Here is a 20,178-nt window from a genome sequence, read left to right as displayed (position 1 = left end):
CACAGGATAATTACTGATAAACGATTGTTATTTAGTTTAACAAGTCCCTGAGCAACGCTGACAAAGACCGAAATAGAGTACCATAAGGAAACTTGATTGACTTGTCCCAATGTTCCGCCCCTGCTGTTCACTGATTAGACCATCCAGCGCGGGGGTGTGACTCTGCAGCCTGCCGTATAAATATGCAAAGCGCCCCATCAGCCGCACGGATTTGTATGGGAAGACGCGTAGTTAATACACGCAACAAATGTAGATTGCGTATTTTAGCGGGAGAGGCAGTTAACTTCAAAACTTCCACCCGTTTTCAAAGACAGCAAACGAGTGAATCCCCTTAAAGCGTGAGGCAAGGCAGCTGTTTCCTGGGTGCTGTGGATTACGCCGCGAACAAGGAGAATAGCCGGTGCTCGGATTCATTCTCATATCCTCAGCCATTTTGACTGCACGCCTAAGGGCTATTTTTCTTCTCCGCTCCTCCTCTGTACGTGTACACGGTTTGCAAATTGGTTGCAACTCCGTGCCAAATAAGTGCGGTGAGATGGATTCGCTTTTCAATATTTAATTGGACAGCGTTATACCGAGACAAGCGGACAGACGTGGAGGACTTGAACGCAGTTGTTTTGTCAACAGAGGAGAGACCTTATTATCTGAATAAGGATGGCGTGCTACCTGTTGGGAATTTACCTGCTACTTGCTTTCGGTATTTTGCAAAGCTCGAGTGGCACCACTGCAAAGGAGATTACGTGTCAAGAAATATCTGTACCTTTGTGTAAAGGAATAGGATATAACTACACGTATATGCCAAACCAGTTCAACCATGACACTCAAGACGAAGCGGGCTTGGAGGTCCACCAGTTTTGGCCTCTCGTAGAAATACAGTGTTCACCGGATCTCAAATTCTTCCTCTGCAGCATGTACACTCCTATTTGCCTAGAGGACTACAAGAAACCGCTACCGCCTTGCCGGAGTGTTTGCGAGAGGGCAAGGGCAGGCTGCGCGCCGCTGATGAGGCAGTACGGCTTCCCGTGGCCAGACCGCATGAGATGCGACCTGCTACCGGTGCAAGGGACTCCAGACACTCTTTGTATGGACTATAACAGAACTGACTCCACCACTGTTTCTCCGGTTCTTTCAAAGCCTACCAATTATCCAGGTAAGACGTATAATCCTAACAAAAACAATAGTCGCCGACCCAGCAAGCCCAAACCCCCGGGATCACCCTGCGAACCGGGCTGCCAGTGCCGTACACCCATGGTGCCGGTTATTAGCGATCGACATCCGCTTTACAATCGTGTCAAGACTGGACAGACACTGAACTGCGCAATGCCCTGCCACAACCCCTATTTCACCCAAGACGAGAGAACGTTCACGGCGTTCTGGATTGGACTGTGGTCTGTGTTGTGTTTCATATCCACGTTTGCAACAGTAGCCACTTTTTTAATCGACATGGAACGATTTAAGTATCCGGAGAGGCCAATCATATTCCTCTCTGCCTGCTACATGTTTGTCTCCATCGGTTACATTGTTCGACTAATCGCAGGACATGAAAAGGTGGCGTGCAACCGGGAGTATGACGTGGAACACATACATTACGAGACAACTGGCCCTGCGCTTTGCACTGTTGTGTTTCTTTTGATATACTTTTTCGGGATGGCCAGTTCAATCTGGTGGGTGATATTGTCGCTCACATGGTTCCTGGCGGCCGGCATGAAGTGGGGGAATGAGGCCATTGCAAGTTACTCACAGTATTTTCACCTGGCTGCTTGGTTAATCCCCAGCATGAAATCCATTGCAGTTTTGGCTCTTAGTTCAGTGGACGGTGACCCAGTAGCAGGGATATGCTATGTGGGCAATCAGAATTTAGACAATCTCAGGGGCTTTGTTTTGGCACCCTTGGTCATTTATTTATTTATTGGCACAATGTTCCTTTTGGCAGGGTTTGTGTCACTGTTCAGAATCCGCAGTGTCATCAAACAAGGTGGCACAAAAACAGACAAACTGGAGAAGCTGATGATCCGAATAGGCATCTTTACAGTGCTCTACACTGTACCTGCCACCATTATAGTTGCGTGCTATTTTTATGAGCAGCACAACCGACAGAGTTGGGAAATCAGCCACAATTGTTGCTTAATGGAGCAGGATCTTAAAAAGCCGGACTATGCCGTCTTTATGCTGAAGTACTTTATGTGCCTTTTAGTGGGTATCACGTCTGGCGTATGGATTTGGTCTGGAAAGACGCTGGAGTCCTGGCGGACTTTTTGTACGCGCTGCTGCTGGGGGAGCAAAGGAACCAGTGGCTCAATGTACAGCGACGTAAGCACAGGATTAACGTGGAGGTCGGGCACTGCAAGCTCAGTGTCTTGCCCCAAGCAGATGCCATTGTCGCAGGTTTAACATAACTGGCTGCTAATTGTTGTGGAGATAGCCCATTCGCCTGTCTCTGACATTTGCATACAAATTAACTATTGCTGGTTTTCCATAAGAACGCGTTTGGGGGACTGGTTTTACAGATTGATGCTACCTGGCATGACCACTACTTAATTCCAATCCACTAACATCCCTGACAGGCTACAATCAGTTTCTGGTCAACTGAACTGAGAGTAGGCTAACCGCCTCGCTGCAAATCATTCAGAATGGTTTGCTCTCCAAAAGTGCATACTGCAAAGTGAAACTTTTGTAATGTTAAAGTTGTACCACGGTGTCAGGTAGTTCAGAGTACCTTTCACAACAACTTCGAATATCAAAGATGGTTTCAAAATAAGCCTTAATGTCATAGCGCCCAAATATAATACGGGTTATTAATGTTTTTAAAGGATAAAGTGTATTTATGTAATGTACAAATGTGTAAATTCTGTACAAAAGGAGATTTATAAAATATTGTAAATTTGTACAAATGTAGATGTCACTTTGAAAGCCAATATGACCTTTATTTTGTCAATAAAACTATTCCAAAAAATATTGTATCTCTGAATTCTTCTTAAGTCTGCCGACACCTCAACACCCCACCCCCACCCCACAACCATAGGCTATTCAGTAGTAATAATGAGTACTCTGTGGTTCCTTGCGGTCACCGTGTTGAGGATGCTTGCAAAGGATGCTTTTGTGATGCTCTCTAAAAAGGAACCCTTTTTAACTATCCGACGCGTAATTAAAGGCAGCGAGCTTGCGTTGGAGAATCTCCATAATTGTTGAACTCTTAACGTGCTTGCCTAGTGGCTTGCTACTTAATTTACTAAAAGAGGGCCAAATGAATGGGGTTTAAATGCAGAGAACGGGCTCTTTTCATCTGCGGAAACTTTGATCTTTCTTTTCAAGCCAAGAATAAAGGTGACATGAAGATAAAAACGTTTTTCGTTTTTTTTTTCTAGTGTCCAATTCTCAACCGTTGTGCTTTGATGGACGTTGCTGAATTTTAGGTCTTGGGGGGCCTCACTTACTGTTACAAGCACGAGAAGAATTTTGGGAGCATTGCATCAATGTCTTTTCAGCAGCAGTTGTCTTATATGAATGATAGACCTACAGGTTAAGACTAAATTGAATGGCTGTCCACAGGTGGTCTACTTAATTATCCCTGCAGAACTGCTGTGGTGAACACATTAATTACAAAAACTTTCTCCTAACATTTTGGCTACATCAATGCATTCGTTTTATCTGTAAGTTCATCAATATAACCTATACTCTCATCACGGTCAACAATTAACTTTTTTTTTTTTTTGCACAGCCAGGTAAAAAACACAAGCGAGTGTATTATTTATTTAAGTTACATTGTCATGGAAAATGCCAATCACATGTAGGGCCTACTCGTTAGCCTACATCTGTCCCTGTGCATTCCAAATTTAGTTTTGTTTACTTCACATAGGCCTTGTCAACATTAGTACACAACTGTCTAGAACTCAATTTGACTAAGACACAAGGGAAACACGAACACTACAGGGCTATAATCCCAAAATAGTTAATAGGATCAACTTCGATTGAAAATTGACAGTGAATAATCTGCTCAATTTTGTAATTATCAGCGTGAACTGGCCGTCTTATGTAACATTAATCTCCATAACATGGCACACTGCCTACAGGGTGCCAGGTCAAAATGGCTTTGGACTATTGCGGATTGCGAAAAGAACGTGTTGAAAAAAGTGCCAAAAGTATTTCTGAGTCCGAAAAAGTATAATCATACCATGTTGTGAGTGGACTTGCATGGTTTTGAATCCTTGTTTTTGCAGTCTACCATGATCCCTTACTTGCTTTGATAAGTTTGACAATCTTGTGTCTTAAACATTTATGTTCGTCAAAACAGACTATTTTAGACCCATAAACGCATTTGCAAACTGTTTTGCCGAAGCAAAGCTGTTCTTATTTATTGCATAACGACATATCAATACATACTATGTCACTGCAACTGGTCAAACATACATTGTACCTGACCTGCGACTGAGGAGAGGCCATCTTCATCCCAAAATGGTCCCGTTGGATGTCTCAGGTATTGGACTTAGTCTCGGCCGGACCATTATTTCAAAAATATGTAAACAGTGCACCCTAGTGGTAAGTACACCAAAGTGTTCAGTGGCAGTATCCATTATTCCAAACACTTTCAGAACATACATGACGTTTGTATTATGTAGAAGAGATGTGAGTTGTTTCACCCCAGACAGTCCTCCAGAAATGAACATTCAATTAGAATTATGGGGCATATCCTAACTGCTGATGTATACAGCCTATAGGGCTATCAAAATTCCCTTTCATGGACCAGAACCTATCCTCAAGGTCAGATGACTTGTTAACACTACTGTTCAGACTAGGCTACTAGGTAGTAAGGTGTGGTATGGTCTTCACCACTTTAGGCTTGTCTGACATAGAAGTTTCGCATTTTTTTGTTTAATGTTTTTTGAGTGTGTGTGTGTCTTTTCAGGTCAAACACTGATCCAATAATTATAATAATTATAATATATATAGGCTATGTGATATATATATGGATGCAGGATTTATTTTCACTTTCTTTACTGAAAGTCTGACTTGTAGCCTACACACAAAGACTTGTAGCCAAGAACCCACACTGATGTAATTTAAATAATTGTATTACCTTTTATGATCTGATTGTGCAGTGATATTGCTTTTTTAATATCTAGGTTTTTTGTTTTTATGTTTTCTCACTGTTTAAACCATCAATCTGCAAAGGACTTTAGCTTGCTAAACAACTTGTTAAATTGTTAACAATACAATTGCATTGGTATGAAAACAATTTCATACTTAATCCAACATATGACAGAGAAATTGGTGTCTACTTGTTCTTTTGAGGTTATGGGGTAGTCCTGCATATGAAGTGAGATTTAATCTCAAACATCCACATATCCTATAAATAGTATGACAAATAATCATCTAATCGTCATCAATCATTTCATATCTTCAAATTACCACTTTTGTTCAAAGTACACATCATCATATCCTATTGCAAAACAATTAAAAATATTTCACGTTTTGACTAACTTTCTCAAACATATCGTCCATGCTTTTAAAGAAAGGATGTTCTTACCAGTTAATAGCAAGAGTGAAAGATCTCATATTTATCACCACAAACATATTCAGATAGTATTGCTTATGATGAGAAATACAGTTTCACACCTTTAAAGAGGAAAAAATGGAAAGGATACAAAGAAATATGGATAATGTGTCACGCATTTCTGGGAAAATTAACTCTTTCAGGCACACATTGCATCATATACTATGTGATGCATATGAATAAATACATTTAATACAGACATACAGCAGAGACTTCAACTAGACACAGACGTAGACTATTTTAAATGTGTACAGGACACGAATGACCTCCATTACCATTAGCCATTTAATCATATATCTTGCAAAGATAGCATGCTTTATTCTTTATGAAAGCATTGTGATGGGTGTTGTGTGCTGCTTGTGAATGGACTGACACATACTCTTAAGAAAGCCATTCACACTCATCTATTAGTCACTGTCTCCTCTGTTCATTCTCCACATACTGGGTATGTCAGTATTGAAATTACTTCTAGTGTTTGTCATTGTGTTCACATCAGTTGAGAATATTATTCATTAATAATGCTCAAATGTATCACAAAAAACAAGACTAAGAGTATCATATAAACATCAAGAGTATTATTCCGTAATAAATCACAAAAAATCTCCCTTACAACAATGAGTGGAGCTACGGAGCCCCTAAGGGGACATGAGCAAAACAAAATCTAAAGTTTAGTTTCATGTGCTCACGTGAAAGTTTCATGTGCGCACATGAAAGTTTCATGTGAAAAGGTGTTGCGTGCGCAAACGAAACTTTCATGTGCTCACGTGAAACTTTAATGTGCGCACATGTGCGCACATGAAAGTTTCACGTGAGCACATGAAAGTTTCACGAGCACATGAAACTAAACTTAAGATTTTTTTTTGCTCATGTCCCCTTATAGGGGCTCCGTATGGATCTGTAATAGGCTCATCAAGAAATAATGATGTGAAATGACACAACACAGTTGGCCCAGGACAGCAATGGCCAGCAGAGGGCACTAAAGTAGACCATTTGTGGTTGGGTTGGCACATGTTTAGTTTTTCGTCCTGAGTGCCGAGCAGGGGCGCTGCAAAAATTTGGGCCCTATGACAGGCAATAGTTTTAATATAGGTCGAATATATAGTACTATAATGCTCTTGGGGGGGGGGGGGGGTTGTTACTCGTCCTAACCACACCCCCAGTGGTGTTGAGTGATACAAAATGATTCCCAGATGAAAATGTTTTCTTGTGTGTTTGCTTATAGTAATGTATGCTATGTAGGTATACAATGAGAAATGGAACGTTTCATTACTGGTGGTGTCAGCAATTTCACTCTGTCCTGTAAGTAAATGTAGAAAAGCTTGTCACCAGACGCACTTATTATTTTCTAGATTCTGACTGCATTTTTTTTTTATCACAGACAGTAGGTTTCACAAAAATATATGTTGAAAGACTGCAGATATTTTAGATTGATCTGATCACAGGATGTACTATCTTATCTAATTGACAATTGTTTTGAACAATGCAATCTTGTTCAATTGGTGATTGATGTCAGGTGTTGGCTACTTGAGCGGTCATAGCCTTCTGTTATAAGTACTGGACTCACAAATGTTAGCAAGAGAGATAAGAGTGTCTATTTATGTGCACAGACATCCATAATAAAACAGAGCAGTAGAACAGTCCAAAAAGGTGCGGAATAAAAGGGGTGATATACCTGTGCAATACATCTTATTATATTTGTGAAATATGAATATAAGAAACATTATATATCTATATATGGTTAAATTGTTTTGTCGCCATTATATCTAATTAATTCAGTTTAATTTGGCTTTTGGCCCTACTTGGCGGCACCATCAAAGAAAGGTAAAAAAGAAAATTGAACAAAAAATTGACCATTTATTATTTTTAAAATGTTCCACATTATCGGTGCTTTTTACATTTCTTCATTGGTTAACCCTAGGATCTACTAAAAGGAATTACACATAGCTTGCATCTATATCATCTATATGTGCAAAGTAATTGCACATAAGCCTCAGATTTTAAATCACAAATCACATGGCATTTGTAATTCTGAATGGAATTGAGGAAAGGAAATGATTTCAGGAAATTACTTACTCAGAATAGGTTTATAGGACAAATGACAAAGACTTGGTTCCATTGTTTTTTACAACTGCCATGGTCATTACAGGTAATATTGGGTAAAGTAATGTGTACTATATTGGGTTTATTTATGTTGTGTGTTATGTTGTGTGTAATTAGCTTGGCTTTGGATTGAATAGGTTATAATTTCAAAACACACTCTCTCTGTATCACAAAACACACCCATAAAAAGACAATGTGTGGTAAACATGTCACTCTTTTAATTTGAATAGTTAATAATGTTGCTCTTTGTGGAAAAGCAACCCTGTCAGAGCTGGTTGGTGACCCAAGTAGAGGTTCAGGGACACGCCTCAATGCCATTGATGGTAACTGAAACTCCAATGACCAAGACCCTTGCGCACACACTGTTCATCATCCTAACCCATAGTGGAAAGTTGATCTGCTTAAGAAATACAAAGCCTCTGTGATCATTACCGACAGAGGAGACTGCTGCTCAGAGAGACTGAATGGAGCTGAACTAATATTGGTAACTTCCATGGAAATGATGGAGATCCAGTGTGAGTGGTGTACCACATCACCATGGTGTATTATGTTTTTACTTTTGACAAGAACAACATACTGCTCAGCAGAAAGCAACTCTTTTCAGGTGTGCATGATACATTTGCCTTTATTCATTTAGCAGATGCTTTTATCCAAAGCGACTTACAGGAGGAGAATAACATTCAAGCTACAGTGCAGAGGAGACCTTAGAATTATTAGATAATACAATTACTGGATAAGAGTGCTGACATGTCAAAGTGTGATAGGAGGAGAAAGTGATAGAAGAGAAGGAAGTGCATGGCGCACTTATTTCCCTGCTGGGCTTTCTAAGACCTGCAGCTGTAACAGGATGGATGGTCACTGTGGGTTGTGGTCATTCGTGGATGGTCAGAGTTTCTCACATTGTGTGAGGTGGAGGTGTATTCAACCAGTGATGTGTCTTAAAACTAGAAAGGATAGTTCAAGTGATCAATTGTAACTGTGTGAAGTCATCCAAAACATGAATTTACAAATACCCATCCTTCTACACTATAGGGACCATTTCAGGTGTCCTGGATTCCTACATCCCTGCTGGGACATCCATGATCTTAACATGTAACAGTATGAAGTTGCTGGGTTATTAGTGAGAGGACCTTTGATGTGAAGGTGTATGGAGACAGCAGTCATGGTGTGGCTTCTGACTTATCACCTGGGCTTGTGCACTAATGCTCAGTTAATTTATAGTGATGTCTCCTCGCTGTTACTCACTTAATTACATTAATTCAGCAAATGAAATAAACATACATTTCAAGAACTACTCAGGAGATATCATATCTTTACTTTATGTCTTTACAAAATGTGGCTGAATACTGTTGGTTAATTCAAGACAAGTCACTTTATTTCTATACCACATTTAAGAACAACTTATATATACCAAAGTGCTTTCCAATCAAAGGTTTAAGATAATTAAACATACATTAAAATGAACCACTGATAGAAGTTGAGAGAATAAAATATTTCAAAATTAACCAAAAACAAAAGAAAGCAACTTCTCATCTCATCACCACAGATAAAATACTTCAAAGTAGATATTCAGCCTTTCAGAAATGACAGGTATGTCTATGTACAATTGTTTGATCCGCTAGTGGCATATAGCTAACTGTACTTCACTACTTCAGTATGTTTTCACAGTCACATGTTTTCAAATAGCCCTGCAAGCGAATTCACTGGCAAATGGATTGCTCTCAGAAGAAGCACATTTTGGGTGTGGGTGTGAAATGGTCATATTTTTATTGATTGTAAACAATAATGATGAAAATGTTTACGAGCCATTATTTTTACAGTGAGCACTTGATAGAACATAAAGGCAATGGGATACTTGTAACTTTTGACATTGTCTAGAATTTGTGTGCTCATTGCCACTGAACTAAATTAATGTCAACTCTTACTAGCTTAATAAAATATGTAAACCTAATTAACCATGGGCCAAAATTGCATTGCATTGAAGACAAATAAATTGATTTTATATTTCAAGATACTGCCCTCCCGTGGTCTGTCATGGCTACTACAGGCATTTTACACATTGAATTTTTTCCCACCCTCTCTTCCCCCATATATGTACATAAATATATGCCACCTAAAGACAAAGGCTCCAAAAATAAACTTAAAAAAAATGCCACCTAGTTTCTAAACAAAAAACAAAAACAATTGTACAAATAAAATGTTGGCCAGATTTGTCTCTGTCTCTCTCTTTTTTACCAGCATAGAGATACATGGCTACCAACATTGTTGGTGCAGCAAATTTGTTCCTTTTTCTCCATCTTTCCTGCGGATGTTTTTCTTTGTGCTATATTAATATTATTATTATTATTATTTATCATAGAGATAATGCATATCACACAATAACAACTGGATGTGAATGAATATCTATTATCATTTTCCCTTCCTGCCCAAAACATCTGAGGGGGGGGGGCTATGAAATCTGCGGGCGGGCCGAATTTGGCCCCTGTGCCGTATCTTTGACACCCCTGCTCTACAAAGTCACAAACGTTTGTGCACTACCTCACTAAGACAAGCCTGCAACAATGAACAAAGCATTCTTTGGTGACACCTCAATACATCTGTATTTGCATTGCAAGTATAGACTCCTTCAATGTTTGTAATCATCTAGAGCCTAGGTTGGGTGTACGCGCAGCATGGGGTCAGAAAAATTGTGCAGCTAATAAACCAGCATGTTGAGCTGTCAAGGCATGCACTGTCACTGTCAAGGGCCGCAAACCGCGAATCTTAGCGATTGTCTGCCTGATCCTGAGCTGAAAGCAAAATGGGTAGACGACATTAGCAAGTGGCCAAATATTTATTAGCCCGACATATACGGCTATCTGGTTGACAAGCCCAGCGTGGATACAGGCAAAACAGTCGTAAATGGGTGAGTGTGTGTGTGGTGTGTGGTGTGTGTTTGTGCTTGAGTTTGTGTGTGTGTGTGTGTGTGTGTGTGTGTGCCTTTACAATATGTGTTTGTGTATATGAGTGTGTGAGGTCCTCTGGGGGAAAAAAAGCTACTATTTCTTATCAGCCTATAGGGCTATATGCCCACCTAGTTTCATATGCCCTGGAGCCATTTTCTTACTCAAATTAATGTACAGAAAAGGAATATGAGTCAGGAATAAAACTAATGCATACAACAAGTTCAGGACGTGTGCCATAATTTGAAACCTTGTGTGTCTGACTCAACTACACAACAATATTAGGGGGTCTTGTGGCTGAACTTACATCACATAAGGGGTAAGTTGACCCATCTGAGAAAACAATTACTATTAAGTAGGGCTGTCAAAATAACTGATTAATTTCGATTTAATTAATTTGAGAGAAAATAACTGATTAAAAAAAATAGCGCAGATTAATTGATTCCGTATGACCTTTGACCCCGAGCCGTTCTAGTCAGTAACCATTAGACTGTAAAATGGAAAGAGAAGAAAATGTGCTGCCTAGATCATTGATTGGAACATTTACTTTTAAAAAACGGCCTGATGGTGTTGATAAAAATAAAGTGTTGATTAAAATAAAGTCCTCTGCAATGTCTGCAGCAAGGAATTTGCATATCACCGGAGTTCTGCAACTCTAAAGTCGCACATCAATGCAAAGAAATAGTGTTGACATTGAGGGGAGTGTTAATTTATTTTCATTGTGTCCCCTAGGTTATATCTGTGGCCTGAAATGCCTTGTATGTGAAAAAAATATTCTTATTCCCGAAGCACTTTTGAATTTATTTCCTCAGCATATTAGGTCATATCATAGATTATTATGGCCATTATTGAAAATAATAATAAAAAAGTTTAATGTCACTAATGCTGATTATTCAATGATTCATTTGAATTTAAAAAATTTAAAACACTTTCACAGCAAAAATTATATATGCGATTAATTTAGATTAATTAATCACAGAGTATGTAATTAATTCAATTACATTTTTTAATCAATTGACAGCCCTACTATTAAGTAAACTTAAATTACGATTCAAATTTGTGAATATAAATAATACATTTTTTACCAACATTATTCCCATGTTATTAGTCAGTATTTAGTAATTTAATGTCACCAGATTGTATTGGTATTCATAAAATAAATACTACAACTGATTTGTACAAATTTGAAACCTCCATGTCAACTTACCCCCAAGGCTCTGGTTCAACTTTCCCCACAATCATGCATCATATTGGGAAAAGTGCTCAGTCTAGCAGCCTAGAGCTACCCTAGCTATAGTAATATTAAGATTCAGTACATGCAAATTAAATTTAGGGTCATGAGAAAAATTGTGAATAGTTTCTAAGATACAGGTGCTGGATACTCAACTTACACTACCGTGGGTTTAGCTACATTATAGGCTATGCAGACCACTGAAAAGGCATGCTATGCATCAAACAATTTTGTGTCAATGATCAGTGGTTGGCATAAATGGCATTATCCGTTTGTGACAAAAAATCATTTTTGTTTGCTTGGAACTGGTTGCAGTACACACTGTCATGTGGCTCTGAGATGCCTGCAGCTTTGCGGAGGGTCTCCTCTGTCACGTTGATGTAAATATCTGGGTCCACCACTCTCTGACAGATAGAACATTGACCAGATTTATGAAAAGCTACTAATGACCCTTACAGCAAAGCAAAACTTTAGTGGCAAAGTGATGATTGTCTGTGAATTGTTAACATTTTGTACAAAATCAGGCTAGATTAGATTTTATATTTATCTGACAGGCTGTAGATGAAGAGACACTGTACATACCCCCTTAAGATCAAGCTCCCTTCTGCATGGCTGCTGTGACTGTGGATTCTTATGTCTAAAGGGTGTTCAGTGAACATGAATTAATGTTTTAAATCTAACCATGGTAGGAACAAAACTCTGATAGGATTGCAAAAACTAAAACATCTGGCAATGAGTCCGAGTGACAATGTTAAGAATAACTCTAATAAAACATGTCGCTGCTGTCGGATCAAAACCTTGTAACTCCATATTTTCACAGTTTTTTTTTTTTCAATTTCCTGAACACTGATGTATTTGGAGATATAAGGTTTCCACCCGACAGCAGCGATAATGAGACTCATGAATACATAGAATCTTACCTGTGGCATAAGACAACAACAAGCAAACATAGGATAAATCCAGCACCAGCTATTAGCAGCCACCATCCTGGTTTCAAATGTGCACTGGCTGGCACTACAAAATGATAAATTACACACTTAATCAACAACACTCCTCCAATAAATTCAGATATGACTGGCTATTAACCTGGTCTAATACTCACTCTCTAGTTCCAGCCCTGAAGAGTTGGTTGCTCCAACTGAATTTCTTCCCTCACAGTGGTACACAACAGTGCCACTGCGAGTTACATTGAAAGTGAAATTCTGGGATGTCCAGTCCATTTCCTCCAGATAACCACTTGTGTTCCGGAACCATCTATAATTGTCTATAGGGGGCTTGGATACACCAAGGCAGGATAATGTGATGGGACTCCCGATTTCAAATTGTGAGGTGTTCAGTGACACAGAAAGATTCTTTGGTCCATCTGAAAGAAGGCAATATGAAAGACTGAAAGAGGAAATGGAAGTTGAGAGGGTTGCAGAAAATAATTGAAATAGCATTCATTGGTTTCACATGTGTGAAGCTGAAAAACCTCACAATGCACAGTAAGCAGCGCAGTCTCCCGGACGGGGGTGACGCCTTGATGGTGTGTCACCACACAGCTCACATTCAGGCCATCGTCCGAGCATGAGGGCATGAAACTCAGCACAGAGATGACTTCCAGAGTGCCATCTTCTTTTGTCCGCAGGATTTCCCTGCTGTGGTTGAGCTGTGGGCTCCATGTCAGAGTTGGGGGATCCTGGGGGCACAGGGCCTGGGAAGAGATCGTACAGGTCATACTGACCAGGACGCACTCCTGAATGGACTGCGGCAAGGTCAGGTGTGGTTTAGGGAGCACATCTGGAAGAAAAGGTGGAAGTTATACCTTACATGCATTTCTGTTGTTGGTACAGGTAGATTTTTCCATGAACAGTATATTGCCTTTTAGAATATTAGGCTATGGGAAAAGTCTCAAGATTTTCAGAATCACAAATTAGATTACACACAGTACACAGGTATTATAAACATATTCAGAAACATTTGATAAAGCTTGTCCATTTCATTTATAAAGAGAATAAAGAGAGAATAAAGTCTTCCTGGAAACTAAATGTTTCATACCATTGACTTTGATCGAAACATACTCAGTAAAGGTTACTTTCACATTGCTCTCCAGTCGAAAGAAATATTTGTCCTCATAATCTTTTGTGAAACCATATAAAACTGAGGTGCAGTTCCGCTGGGTAAGGTCACCGAGTATCTCTCCCTGAAGTTTGTTTTGGCTTTTAGAAGAGTTGAACACATCAACACTGCCTTGAAACCACTGGGACCCTTTTCTCCACACCCCTGTGGCGGGACTTGTCACATCTGATTCCTTGGTGGTGAAGGAACATGGGATCAAAATGCAGGAGCCATGGATTGTTTCCAAGTTTGGAGGCATTTTGACAGAGTACTCTGAATATATAACAGCTGTAGCCAAAAGATGTAAGACCAGCATTTACTTGATACTTTTTATTTTTCATGGTCAATGGTCAATGAAAATATTGTGATGTCAATGAAGAAACAATTGAGAATTATATAGTGAACATAAGACATACTCACATGAAAGAAAACATCCACACAAAATAAGTTCTCTGACCAGAATCATATCTCAGTGATATTGTTTGCAATAGAAACACCTTGAAAAGCAAATTATATTGTATGTTGAGTTCATTTTTGTATACTTCCTGAATACCCAGTTACAGCATCAAACTATAGTCATGACTATTGTCTCCTTACCTGATCTGTTGAAAGCTGTACAGTCAAACAAATTCTGACAAAAATAAACTTAACAGCACAAGCATATCAATGCTGACTGGAAACAACTTCTTAAGACATACTCGATTGGTTGAGAAGCAGAGACAGGAAGACGCTCTCACTTCCTCAGTGAACAACTGCCCCTGAAAGACATAGTGCCAGTAGCCTAAAATAAACTTATCTGCTGATAGTGATGAAATGGTGAAAGGGGCATGCAAACAATTGATCTGCATATTTGACATATTTTCAACAACAGGACAATATTATCTACAGTGTTAAAAATGAGCTAATGGTGTTTTGGGTTAATGCATGGGTAAATGTGCCCTGTTCCTCAACACCATACTTTCACACCAGATGAACCTTCACACATTGACACTGCCTTCTTTTTTTTTTCTGCCAATGCATCAGTGCTGAAAGGTCACTCGCAGCAAAGGTCCGTCACAGCAAAAGTTCTCATGGCTCAATTGGTCTCAGCCCTACCTTCTCACTACAAAATAGATGCTTCCAGTGAAATACATTAATTGTGTTTCAGGAAGTGATTTAAGGACTTGAAATGAAAAAGTGAAACAATGATGTTAAATATTCCCAAACCTAGGTTAATCCAGAGCCTGTTTTGTGTATACTTAGGCTATAATAGAATAAATCACACACCATCATTAAAACTTGTCTCTTACCACGACAGGTTGTTGTCAGCATGGTCGTGTCATCCATATAGGCTCAGAAGCCCATTCAACTATAAACCGTAAACCAGAATAAACAGCAGAGCTTACCGAACACAAAGGTGTAATGCAATCCCATGTAGGCCTACAATAAGACATTCCAGAGTAGGCCTAATCCGGTTTTAAAATGGTAGCAAATTTCTATATTGTCTCCAACTTTAGGCTTTACTGAGCTGTGAAAAAAAAACCCCGAAAGGAGGGTAGTGCAGACACAGTTTTCTGTGAATATCTCGAGAACCGTAAGGTTTAGGAGGACCATTTTTTTTTATATGTTGATCTCAAGGGGCCATGTCAACCCATTCCATAACCACTCATTTCATGTATAGCGCCACCTAGTTAAACACAAAAAAGTAAAAATGAGGTGTTGTAATCGCAGGTATCTGTGACCTAACATAGTCAAAACTGCACGAAATTGGAAGTGTAGGATCATTATGACACCCGCTGAATGCACGCCAAGTTTCGTGGAATTCCGTTCATGGGGTGCCACACAATAAATTAATTTATGTTACTATACACCAGTGTTTCTCAAACTTTTTTTCTGGGGACCCACTTTTGAAAAGTGACAGACTATCGCGACCCAAGTCGTGACTGTGGTAGTTAACAAACTAGATCCTTATAGAAAGCTGAGCTTATAAGGTATAAGGAATTTATACCTTATATACTATGTTATTGTGTAGCTTAGTACCCTGGGAGTGAGACAGCTATAAGTTAGTGTCTTGAGAGTGAGACAGTTGTCTGTGTGACTTTGAGTCACTCCTTAGAGCAGTGGTTCTCAAACGTTTTCTTTCATTCCCCACTTTGATCAAGGGGGCATTCTCGAGCCCCACCTGTCCCTCATCGCTCTAAGAAAGTGTATAGGTCAAGCTTAAAATTGTCAAATTTATTGAAATAATGACAAGTTCTATATATCCCCTTCAAAAGAGTTAAAATCAGCTGGTGCTGCAGATATAATAATAAATAAATAAATACATAATAACACACATATTACTGTTTTCCAGCAATATATTAGGAGCATAGGCCATTTTACAGCATTGTACAATATTGTAACGATTTGATAGCGAACCACACAGTTGTCCAATCAAAAGGTTTATTCACTGGGAACGAGAGCCGGGACACAGATAGACACAGAACACAATGCAAACAGGGCAGGTCAAGCACGCACACATACACATACAGGGGAGGACGCAGCCTCCCACACAAAAAGGATCACACACGAGGGAGAACTAAAAGGGAAACATTTTACAATAAAGACGCTAACATTGCACACAAAACTAAGGAGAATAACGACATAAACCCCCCAAATGTTCGCTCTCGTATCCCAGGATCCCCTGCGCGGGAGAATGCGAACACTGTCTTTTTGCGCCGACGTTACACAGCTTCCCCAACAAGCCATTGCCGTCCTCGGCAATGCCCACGAGGTAGCCACATGCTAACGTCGGCGCGCGTCGCCCGCCACTCAGTTCAGTGCGACAGTACCGCCAACTCACGTGGGGTGCACGCCGCAGGAGCTCACTCAACGGGCGCCACGCTGCTAGCAATCCAGTACGGGCGTGCTAGCAGCCACGTGGCCGACCCGCTCGTCACCAGCTCCCTCTCAGCAGCCGCCCTCAGCCTGCACTTTCCGCGGCGTGACACCGCGGCACTCCTCCTCTCCAGACGGGGCCCTAGGTGGCCTTACAACCGTCGACACTGTACCAAGCACCGGGGTTCGAGGGGGGCCAGATGAAGCTGCGCCAACGCCACTCCGTCGAGTCGCCGACCAGGACAGACAGGCACCGACTCCACAGCAACCGGACCGCGCTGAGCTCTCCCGCTGCAGCTACCGTCTTCGGCGTCCCTCCTCGTGTTGCCATCTCGCAGAGCCGTACTGCTCTGTTCCCGGCCCGTTCCACTCCTTCGCGGCCTCGGCGAAGGCACGACCCCCGAGATGGTGGTGTTATCGAACTCCACACACAAACTTTTTCAAAAGGCGCCGGCCAACAGGCCAACTAGAACGGGCGCCCACACAGCACGGTGCCTCTCACACGCACCCAAAAGTTTTTTTTTTTTAAGTTCAAAACCTGCCCCACCGTCGTGAGTTCGCTGCCCTCAGCGGCTCCGCCAACCGTCCATCGTCTAGGAACCTCTTCCTCGCCGCACTCCCTCGGCTCTGCACACGCGTCGCGGCTCGCCGTGGAGTCGGCGCCAAGGCCAGCGTCATCTTCTCCGCGACCACTTCATCTGGCCAGATCTCCTCCCATGGAAGCAGACAGGTCTCGGCGATAGCTCCTCTCCTCCGGCGGCGGTAACGATAGAAGGTCTCAAGCTCTTTAGTAGCCCTTACAAGGACTTTCTCTGGATCCTCTTGCGTGGGCCTCCACCCAGCGGTGAGGTCTCCCACGCCCAGCTTCTCTCGCTGAGCGGAGGCCATGTTCGAAAATCGCTTCTGACACCAATGTAACGATTTGATACCGAACCACACAGTTGTCCAATCAAAAGGTTTATTCACTGAGAACGAGAGCCGGAACACAGATAGACACAGAATACAATGCAAACAGGGCAGGTCAAGCACGCACACACACTACACATACAGGGGAGGACGCAGCATCCCACACAAAAAGGATCACACACGAGGGAGAACTAAAAGGGAAACATGTTACAATAAAGACGCTAACATTGCACACAAAACTAAGGAGAATAACGACATAAACCCCCCAAATGTTCGCTCTCGTATCCCAGGATCCCCTGCGCGGGAGAACGCGAACACTGTCTTTTTGCGCCGACGTTACAATATATTCAATGAAATACCAACATGCTGCATTAAATGGATCCATAATCCAGTCATACTGAGCACTGCTGGTTGGGAAATATTTTTGAAATAAACTTTGCAGGGATGTGATGTAGGCCTACTGTTTAACACATTAGACGTTTCAGCGATTTCGCTCAGAAATCTCAAAGGCATCGCGATCGAGGCGCCTGTCCCATAGGCTACCTCAAGTTTTTTTTGGTGAATGCAGTAATCTTATTTGCTAGGTGAGGTAGGTGCTTGTCTTTGCCTTGTAACTGGACATTTAACTCATGTATCGCTAAGATATATCAAATATATCGCTAAGATAGGCCAGCTTCGTCAAGAAATGTTCATTAGTGAACGTGCTTGCAGATTCAAACATGCGCTCTTCCTCCAAGAAGAGGCGACTCGGAGCTCAAACACGCGCGACAGCACTTTACCTCGGGAAAGCCACCTTGCCTCGCTGTGAAACAGTACAGCCTTTTGGTCAGCTACCATCTCTTCGCAAAATGCGGAGAATAGACGCGCTTTTAAGCGCCGGGTTTTGATGAAATTCATCACTCTCACAACAACATTCAAAATCTCATGTAGGTCGGGACTAACTAAGCTGCCTTGACACGAGCGCTTCCCTATGAATAACAGTGCGTCCATTGCGCATCGGGTGCTACCTGGGCCTAGGCTACAAATAAAAAAAACTCCTGTTTTTCACGTCAGTTCGCGCCCCACCTGGCAAACGCTGCTATACACCAACTTGCCTGTAGGTGGCCGGAGACAGTTTTCTGTGAATATCTCGAGAACCGTAGGGCCTAGGAGGTCCACCTTTTTTTGGTATGTTGATCTCAAGGGGCCATGTCAACCCATCCCATTACCACTTATTTCATGTATAGCGCCACCTAGTTAAAAATTAAAAAACAAAAAATTAGGTGTTTTCATCACAATATCTCTGGCTGACATCGTCAAAACTGCACGAAATTGAAAGTGTAGGATCATTATGACACCCTCCAAATGCATGCCAAGTATTGTGTACTTTCGTTCATGGGGGGCCTTACAATAAAATAATTTATGTGTACATTTAGTGACGTACACCAACAAGGATTCCCGGGACACTGAAAGACCGGGGTACACAAAACTTGGTGGGCATGTACCCCCACATGAATAGCATGGAACCGTCATTTTTCGTTTTGATCTGTAGCCCCCCCGCTGGACTGGACCCCCCGAAAGGAGGGTAGGCCAGACACAGTTCTCTGTGAATATCTTGAGAACTGTAGGGCCTAGGATGACCATTTTTTTCCGTATGTTTGCCTCCAGCGGTCATGTTAACCCATTTCATGTGCACACATGTGCACAAACAGATACACACACACACACACACACATTCACAGTAATCATACGTATGACACATACTCACACAGTAGACATATGTACGCTTCCATGCACAGGCACATACGCAGGCACACACAAAAGCACGCACACACACACACACACACACACACACACACACACACACTCACACACACACACACCCACACACATAACATAAACATAACACAAACAATCAAGAATTTCTCAGAATTATGAACAGGCAAGATGGAGGTGGGGTTGTATAAAATGAATTTTACATGTGAAATCTATGAACTAATCATGTTTTGGTACTTGTTGTCTAGCAGATACCAGTGAGAATTGAGTGTGGATAATGCAATTTAGTGAGACAGTTAGAATCATATAGGCCTTTCAGCGTGATTTCTTTTTGTGGAAAAAATGTGCTGGACTGGGCGGCGGTCATATTCTGTACCGCTCTGCGGTACATCTAGTTTTATTCATAAGCTAAGGTTGCTAGCACAGGTGTCTAAAAATTTTTGTTGTTCTGTTTGTAGTCTTGTGTTTGAAAACACAGTATTTGAAAAAAAAAAAACATTGCATTTTAGGAAATAGCCGTTCTTTTTTTGTATTATTCTTTAACACTGATGTGGCCCTCCAATCAGATGACATTGGCAGAAGTGGCCCCCAACTCATTTGAGTTTGAGACCCCTGCTTTAATTTCATGCATTATGGAAAACAGACCTGCCTGTCGCCTATTGGTTGCAGATGAATTCAATGCCGGAAGTGGTCAACTATGTGCTCCAGTCAGGCTCCAGTAGGCAGGGTGATTGTGATGT

The 20,178-nt window shown here is 41.1% G+C and overlaps 2 protein-coding genes across 2 annotated transcripts; one reads left to right on the top strand and one right to left on the bottom strand.

Moving 5' to 3' along the window:
• The first annotated feature begins 224 nt into the window (after positions 1–224).
• On the top strand, positions 225–2,945 carry fzd8a (frizzled class receptor 8a). The gene has a single exon (XM_076290434.1). The coding sequence runs from the start codon at positions 655–657 to the stop codon at positions 2,389–2,391; it is 1,737 nt and encodes a 578-aa protein (XP_076146549.1). The 5' UTR covers positions 225–654; the 3' UTR covers positions 2,392–2,945.
• Positions 2,946–8,399: 5,454 nt separating this feature from the next.
• On the bottom strand, positions 8,400–14,577 carry LOC143131056 (myelin-associated glycoprotein-like). The gene is made up of 8 exons (XM_076290433.1): positions 14,519–14,577; positions 14,342–14,418; positions 13,862–14,209; positions 13,301–13,603; positions 12,927–13,187; positions 12,745–12,838; positions 12,407–12,461; positions 8,400–12,228 (listed from the first exon to the last, which is right to left on the bottom strand). The coding sequence occupies exons 2-8, from the start codon at positions 14,385–14,387 to the stop codon at positions 12,067–12,069; spliced, it is 1,269 nt and encodes a 422-aa protein (XP_076146548.1). The 5' UTR covers positions 14,388–14,418; positions 14,519–14,577; the 3' UTR covers positions 8,400–12,066.
• Between the last annotated feature and the right edge of the window lie 5,601 nt (positions 14,578–20,178).

The sequence above is a fragment of the Alosa pseudoharengus genome, unplaced genomic scaffold, assembly GCF_046254945.1.
Source record: "Alosa pseudoharengus isolate Yale_2024_CS ecotype anadromous, Long Island Sound unplaced genomic scaffold, YU_APseudo_1.1 YU_APseudo_1.1_scf_18, whole genome shotgun sequence".
Taxonomy (NCBI): Eukaryota; Metazoa; Chordata; class Actinopteri; order Clupeiformes; family Clupeidae; genus Alosa; species Alosa pseudoharengus.
Note: the sequence above shows the minus strand (reverse complement) of the source record. Positions and strands in the feature narration are given on the sequence as shown.

Bases quoted from the DNA above. Each gene is read 5' to 3' on its own strand.
- fzd8a (XM_076290434.1), top strand. From the start codon at position 655: ATGGCGTGCTACCTGTTGGGAATTTACCTGCTACTTGCTTTCGGTATT.
- LOC143131056 (XM_076290433.1), bottom strand. From the start codon at position 14,387: ATGATTCTGGTCAGAGAACTTATTTTGTGTGGATGTTTTCTTTCAT. The intron at 14,210-14,341 runs GTGAGTATGTCT...TTTTGGCTACAG, and splicing joins GTGTGGATGTTTTCTTTCAT to CTGTTATATATTCAGAGTAC. The intron at 12,839-12,926 runs GTGAGTATTAGA...ATCATTTTGTAG, and splicing joins TTCAGGGCTGGAACTAGAGA to TGCCAGCCAGTGCACATTTG.